This window comes from Charadrius vociferus, unplaced genomic scaffold (genome assembly GCF_000708025.1).
Source record: "Charadrius vociferus isolate BGI_N301 unplaced genomic scaffold, ASM70802v2 scaffold118, whole genome shotgun sequence".
Taxonomy (NCBI): domain Eukaryota; kingdom Metazoa; phylum Chordata; class Aves; order Charadriiformes; family Charadriidae; genus Charadrius; species Charadrius vociferus.
Genome location: NW_009649846.1, coordinates 1,174,439 through 1,182,495, shown reverse-complemented (window position 1 = coordinate 1,182,495; position 8,057 = coordinate 1,174,439). Strand labels below are relative to the sequence as shown.

Genomic DNA, 8,057 nt, shown 5'->3' with positions numbered 1-8,057 from the left:
ACAAGGAAAGCCTGGAGGAAAGGGCTGCTGGTGCGCTCTGCAGTGAGCTGCATGGTCTGTGCCACCTCGCAGGCCTCCAGCAATGCCAGGCGGTGGGCCTGGCAGGAGGCCATGTCCTGACACACTGACCCACAGCCCAGAGTCACAGCCCAGCCCCACCACCGGGCCGGGAGGCCAGACCTCCTCCGCCACTGTCACCGACTGCCCGGGTGACACTGCGGCCACTCCACACCTCTCACCTTGACCAGGAGGGCAGATTTGATGAACACTCATGTATGGGGTGTCCGTGCCCAGGTGCTGGCAGGGGGGTGCTGCAGGGGCCGCTGTGAGGAGAGGCTGGTTCCAGCTGGCTCCAACGGCCCGGCCGCAGGGCACCACTGAGCCCCTCAGACAAGATGGTGTCACCTCTGGGAAAATGTATTTAAGAAAGGGCAAAACACCTCATGGTGGTGTGAGGGGTGAGGAAAAGAAGTGAGAGAAACAGCCCTGCAAACACTAAGGCCAGTGAAGAAGGAGGGGGAGGAGGTGCTCCAGGTGCTGGAGTGGAGATTCCCCTGCAGCCCTTAGTGAAGACCATGGGGAAGCAGGTTGCCCGTGGAGGACCACAGTGGAGCAGATATCCACACTACAGCCTGTGGAGGACCCCATGCCAGAGCAGGGGGATGTGCGCTGAAGGGAGCTGCAGCCCATGGACAGCCCACGAAGGACAGGGGAAAAGTGTGAGAAGGAAGGATCGGCAGAGAGGAGCTGTTATGGACTGACCACAACCTCCATCCCCTGGTGACACTCAGGGTGAGAGGAGGTAGAGGAGTCAGGATTGTCTTTATCCCAACCCACAAGCTTCATTTATCTTCTTTCCCTCCCCTGTCCTGTTGAGGAGGGGAAGTGAGAGAGCAGAGCCACTGGGTGGGTGTCTGGCAGCTTGAATAAGGTCAGCCCACCACGGTGGGTAACAACAGTAAAGATACAGGGAAGGACAATTATAGGACATCCTCTAGAGACAGATACTACTCTAACAAACTCATACTGATGTGCAAAAAAACTGAGTCAGTGTATCGTAAAGCACAGGAATTACAGGTTTTCAGACTGTCCCAGTTTAAAACTGTCCATTAAAAAAAGTACATCTGAGCCACATGTGGCCGTAAATAAAAAGCCCCATTGTTATTGCACACGTTTTCCTCAAGGCACTGTCTCATCCTCTGAACCTCCTAACATAAGACTTCAAGCCATTTTTTCAGCCACTGAAAAAATTAGTAGCCAGAAGGCTTCTCCCCCCTGCCTGCCCCGCAGTGGGCATCACAACTGCCTGCCGAGACTGGTCCCCTTGCTGTCCTCCAGTGCCAGCCAGACAGCTAATACTGCAGGTATCACCCACCAAGCTACGGCTCCCCGTGAATTTTAACCAAACATTGAGAAACAGGCAAGGAGAATTCCCTTCAGTGCACCCAGCTTCAAAACTATGTCATAAATTCCAAATAAATAAATTCTTCACTTGTCATACAGCACAGCCTTTTAATGGCTATAGACATGCAGCCATTGTACTCTGACTCTGTTAGGAAAAGTAAGTTACCTGTGACAATAAAATACTTGCACAGGTAAGGAACATACTTGTGCAGGTAAGGAAAAGGTTGAAAGGAGATTATTTTCATCAATGGGAGAATGTCTTAGGTTTTCATTATGATAGTAGCTATTACTTTCTTTTTACTCCTCAGTCAGCTATTAATTTTCTCAATGAACTCTTAGGTGGCTTTCAGCCCTGCTTCTGCAAAAACCTGCAAGTATGTAACAGGGCATGTAGGTAACAAGTACTGGTGCAGGAATTTGCAAGATTTGGACCTCAGGTCAGCATAAATAACTTTTCCAGCATTCTCACTGGCTCTGTGAAAAGAAAATTGGAGTAGATCTTATACTTTACAGGAAACGATTCCCTTTTCTCCTCATATGGGAAACATCACTGTTAATGGAGCTGTTGTGCTCTGATGGGATTGCACGGAAGCAGGACTGGACAGCAGTTTATCATTAATGTCTGGAGTATGTATAGTTACTCCAGAGCATCTCTAAGAATTTGTGAGAAAAATTGAAAAGCTTCTCAGACAAGGCTGTGACTTGGGAAGCATAGAGGAAAATATCACCATGCACCTTTCACTACCTCACATTAACACTTACCCAATAACTTGATGCTCAAAGTACTGCAGTGTCCTTTGAAGAGTTTGCTGAATGGTCTGAGGCTATGGAAGAATAATTTAAAAAAATAGTAAGATAAGGGAAGTACAGTACAGTTTAATTAACATTATCTTTTAACACACTATTTTTCTCCACTTCTACTCCTCTTAATCTTCTACCTGCTAGGTGCCATCATAGCACTGGATACGAAATATTGTTGATCCCTTATGTCTCACTTCACCATTTAAATAGGAAGGAATTTTACAATGTGACATAATTAATGCTGCTTACAAGACTAGTTGTGCATAACGAAGGAGCCACTTCACTATTAGGTCTCAGAAATTATCACCCACCAATTATCTCATTATTTAAAAATAATTAAAACAGTTGCAAGAAAATGCTATTATTTTGTGATGAAAGCATCACAAGGAAAAGGCAATGGGTTTTTAAACTTTGTACACTCCTTAGAGAATATTATAAGGACACAATTTATTTTGGCTTACTTTCTTGACAAGCTATGACTCTCCAGCCATCTTTCAAATTACCAGGAAACTCAAGTTCATCAAAAGAAAATCATGGCATGCTTCAAGCATTTCTATGCTATTTCATTTTATAGGTGTTCACCAAACTACGTATGTGCATATATGTATTTATTTGCATTATTACTACTCCTACAGTGTTCACCAAAATACACATATATTTATTTCCCTTACTACTACTGCTGCTGCTGCTGCTATTCCTATTATTTTGAATTAATTCATGAGACATCTTTGGGTAAATAAAGCAAATTTGAAATCCATGTTATCCTGTTGGAATCTTCCAAGTCACTTACAGCAAAACATCGCTCTGGCTTGTATCAAATCTGGAGTTTTTCACCTGTCCATTCTGTCCTGGTGCCACAGGTCAGACAAAGGTACGCAACTGGGATTTATAAACCTTCCTTCTCTATCAGAGGCACACAGGGGTATTTTGATCAGACTTACAGCAGCAGACACTGAAATTTTAGAGTTATTTGGTATTTCCCTACCTTTTGGAAAATCCACCTAATTGTTTTGGAAAATAATAGTTGAAGCACCCCTTAATTGGACAAGTTTTATTCTAAAACCACCATCATCTTTGAAAGTCTCAGATTTTTCTTACTGCTGTACAGATTTAGCAGTTCAAGAGCTGAGCTTTCTTCCTACTATTGTGCATGAGTTTGTAGGAGATACCTGTTTTGATGGTGGCAGGAATGAAAAAATGTATACCAAGCTGCACTAGGCTTCAGCAATTGTAAAAATTTCTTTTTTAATACCAAACTATAAGAATGTGTGTACCCTTTTGAAATTAAATGTGTAGAAAGGCATGCCCTTAACAAAAATAAGCTCAAACCAGATGTAAACCTTGAAAGAGGTGGGGTTATTTTTGTTAATTCTGTATCAGATAATTACTTCTCTTCTCTGTGGGAGCTAAGTTTCCTGTGCTAAAAGGCATTAAAAGTTACAGGTTCTCTTGCAAAACACAATGAAACCATCACATATCAAAAAACCATCCCCTTCTCAGTGGTACAGCAGGTGTTGAAGTCCTTAGGCCTGATGGGCTACAAATATATTTCATGGCATGTTCTCACAGAGGTTCAGAAGCTTTCTGTGCTCCGCAGGCAGAAAAATCCATTCTTCACATATAGAAAAGATATATTTTCCCACTCCAGCAATCAGGCAAAGCAAAATGGCTTTAAGCAAAAAAGTCCAGACAGCTGCCATGTCCCATCTCCATAGAGCATCTCCCTCAGCCTCACTCCCTACACACAGAACATTAGTACTCCACCAGCACCTCCTCTGAAATGAAATGGGAAATGGTAGAAATGTCTGATTCTTAAATTAAATCTCCCTTCTGGCTCTCCCAAAGTGCTTTTACGGCAAGCGTATGGAAGGCAGCAATGCCTGGCACCACAACGGAGATGAAGGAAAATAGCTTTTTGTCTTCTCAGGAGGTTTTGCAGCTTATGACACCTGAGCAATCCTCCATGAACTGCCATTGCCTTTTTCATGCCTGACACACAAATGATGAACCTCTTTACCCAGGGAAAACTCCTTCTGAATACCTCAAGATTTGACCATACAAGCAACCTCCAAGTCCTAAGCTTATTTCATCAATAGACCTCCTTTCTCCTGCAGTACTGAATGAAAAAAAAATAGCCCATGTACTGTTAATTCTCTCTTCTGAAAGCTGAATCATCTGCCTAGCTGTTGTCAGACAATTTTATACAATCCCATGAACTCATACTCCTTTTCACTGCCATCTCCTATCAAATCTTAGAAATTAAATACAGACAAAAAATAGGATTTACGATTAAAACACTGGTCATAAACAGAGCTCTATGTAACATGCTTGCACCAGTATGAAAACTGACCTGAGGAGTCACAGTCTTTCTTCATTTCTGAGAAGAATTATTGCAGCATGTCACTGTGCATAGTTAATAAGCCACTCTGCTCATCTTCTCAGTTTGCTGTATTTCATCACTGGTGATTGTTGTTTTGCTATACACGTAATTCTGTAACTATGGCTATGACTAGACAAAACGGTGAGAAGAGATATGACACCGGCTTATAGCTACCTACAAGGGTGGTTTGGTGTGCCACTTCTGACTATGCGTTGCCTATGAGAGAGAGAGTGGAGAGGAAAACATTTCCACCTCTTTTCTGCATCCAATGGCAAGATTGGCTGTAGACAAAATAGCTAAACCTTATTCTAGTAGCCTCTCCAAGAAACATAGCTTCTCCTGCCTACCTACAACAATACACCTCTTCTACTGCAATGTATGTCTATGCCATGCAGGTAAAGCTCAGTGGTGCTTATTTACTGGAGAGGTTTTAAAGCTTCATGATGACTTAAAATGAAAGATTTGATATAAACGTAAAATAGCAACTATTACCTAAAATAGTAAATTTTAACAATTCATTTTTATTACAATGGTTTACTATTATTTGGTATGCATTACAAAAGGAATAGTCACATCAGTTCACATTTCTAAGGGCAACTCAAATTAAGACATGCCAGTATTGCTACTGTTAACTGCAAATTAATCCAAGAATTGCCATACCAGATCATATCCAAGTTCCATCTGGAATGATGAAATATAAGGTGGAAGGGACCACTGGAGGTATTTAGGCTGATCTCTTGCATAGCTGAGGGCACAGGACTTCCCTGAATTAATTATGAATCCAGACATCAGGCCATGGCTAACTCTAATGTGTCAGAATAAATTGTAAAAAATCAGAACCATAGAACGAGGTTGTAATTCGAATTACAACTGGTTACTCAGGTCTTTCTCCAGATGATTTTTGAGTGTATCCAAGGATGGCGGTTTCACAACCTCTCTGAGCAACCTGTGCTGGTGTTTGAATACCCTCATCCTTCTGCTGTGCAACCCCTGTGAAGAGTCTGGCTCCATCTTCTCTAGACACCCTGATCAGGTAGCCGTAGACTGCAACAAGATACTCCTAAAGCTGTCTCTTCTTAAAAGCTGAACAGACACAGCTCCCCCAGCCCCTCCTCGGATGTCACATGCTCCATCCCTTGAGCATCCTGGTAGTCCTCCGTTGGCCCCAGTATCAATCCCTGAGGGATATGCAGAGGTAACTGGCTGCCAATTCGACTTTGTGATTCTGATGGCCAACTTTTGAGCCCTAACCTCCAGCCAATATTGCACCTACCTTATCGTCCACTTAAGGAGTCCATATATCTCACCAGTTTGGCTCTAATGACACTATGGGAGACCACGCTAAAGACTTTCCTAAAGTCAAGATAGACAACATCCCTTCACCCATTGATCCAGTCATCTCATTACAGAAGTCAATCAGGTTGGTCAGACACAATTCAATACTCGGTAAAGGGCATAAAAGAGTGTAAAGGGTGTTAAAGGGAATAAAGAGGTTACATTTGCCCTGGATGTTCCCAGTCACCATCCTGTTGTCTAAGATTTTTGTGTTAAGAAAAAGCTTCCAAAAGGACTTCCTCCATAACCTTCCCAAGTACTGAGGTCAGGCTGATTGGTCTGTAGTTCCCTGGATCCTCCTTGCCCTTCTTGATGCTGGGTGTGACATTTGCCTTTTTCTAGTCATCAGGTACCTCCCCTGATTACCATGACTGGGAAGCTTTCCTATATCCATCCCTGCATGCTCAGGTAATGCCTCAATATCCCTCCAGGGCATCCCAACCCTGCTTCCAACTTCTGTAGACATCTCTTTTTGCATTTGAGCTCTGTGATGAGGTCCCTGTTCGTCCATACTATCCTTCTTCTATGCTTGCTCAACTTTCCACATGTCATAATCAACTGTTCTTGTGTGTTAAGGAGGGTGTTAAAGGGTTCCATGAAGATCAACCAGCTTCTTGTGCCCGTTTACCTTACAGGCTAGCTGCCTATTGGATCCTGCCAAGAATATCTATGAAGCCAAAATCTGCTCTGCTGAAGTGTGAGGTTGTGACTCCACTTATTTGTGTTTCCCATTTCTCTCAGTGTTTTGAACTTCAGTATCTCATAATCACTGTAGCCAGGGCTGACCTCAACCTTTATACCTTTGGCCAGTTCTTCCTTCTTTGTGAGCAATAGTTCCAGCAGAGTATCCCCCCTCCTTGTCAGCTCATTGATCACCTGCATTAAGAAATTGTCTTCAGCACACTTCAAAAAATCTCCTGCATTGCTTGTGCTCAGACCTATTGCCCTTCTAGTGGATTTTGGATTGGCTGAAGTCCCCCATTAGTACCGAGATCTGCCATTTTGAGGCTTCATCCATCTGTCTAAAGGTTTTCTCTGCTTTCACTTCTTGACCATCCAGTGCGTAGCAGACATACCACCACACCACCCCTGTTCATCTGTCCTCTCCTCCTAACCTTCACACTCTGGTCCAGCTTGCTCTGTCCAAAGGCAACTGCCCATGCACTGCTGCCACCTCTTTGCATAGAGTGCAGTTCCTGCTCCTCACCTTCCCAGCCCATTCCTCCTGAACAGCCTATGACCACCTCCTGCAGCACCCCCATCCTGAGAGCCATTCCACACAAGGATGTGTGCAATCCCACAGGAGGTGCAAGCTCACTCTATTAGACATCAGGGGATATCTAATACCACCTGTTTGCTCCCCATGCTACCTACATTTGAGCAGATCTCAGAGCACTTGAGATGCACTCTCAGTCATGCTGCTTTCATGAGGTGAGCATAACAGCCTCTTCCATCTTGCTGTCCTCCTTCACTGCTTCCCCTTCTCTTCGGAGAATGAAACGTCTTCCCCAACAAGCATAGTTTAAAACCTTCCTCACAAGGTTCTGAAACCTGTTAGCAAAGACACCCTACACACCCTCACCTCACTTTGTCAGATGAATGCCACTCTTGTTCAGCAGTCCTTGCTCCTCAGAGAGTTCCCCATGCCCATGGAGACCAAAGCCATGCCAGCAATGCCAGCCACACATCCAGGGACTGCCTTACTAGATGTGTTTGCTCCAACCAGAGCCTTTGCCCATCACCAGCAGGATCAAAGAGACACCGACTGGGCACCCACACCCTTCGCCCCCACACTCAAAGCCATGTAGTCATTCCTCATATACTCGCAGTCTCCCCTGGCTGTATCATTGATGCCCACATGGATGAGCAGCAGGGCTCATTGTCCAAGAGCCAAACAAGCTTTGGCAGCCTCTTTGTAACACGGTGTCCGAGCTCTTGGAAAGCAGCAAACCTCCTGAGGCAGCAAGGTACGCTGGCAGATGAGTGCCTCTGGCTCCTCAGGAGACAGTTTCTGATACCTACCAACCTCCTCTTCTTGAAGCCTCTAAAGTTTGAGTCTTAGCTGGCTGCGATGCCTCATCCCAAAAAAGGCCATCTCCTCTTCCCCCGGCACTGTACCTGGTCTGTCGCTGCTGAA

General features: G+C 44.4%; 1 protein-coding gene across 1 annotated transcript in view; it reads right to left on the bottom strand.

Moving 5' to 3' along the window:
• The window catches only part of GUCY1A2 (guanylate cyclase 1, soluble, alpha 2), a 153,118-nt gene extending 145,936 nt beyond the window's left edge, over nt 1-7,182 (bottom strand). The window contains exons 1-3 of the mRNA XM_009890928.1: nt 7,036-7,182; nt 6,707-6,796; nt 2,167-2,228 (exon numbers count right to left, since the gene is read on the bottom strand). Coding sequence (XP_009889230.1) covers nt 2,167-2,228; nt 6,707-6,796; nt 7,036-7,182 — 299 coding nt within the window. The remainder of the gene's footprint in view (nt 1-2,166; nt 2,229-6,706; nt 6,797-7,035) is intronic.
• Nucleotides 7,183-8,057: the final 875 nt, after the last annotated feature.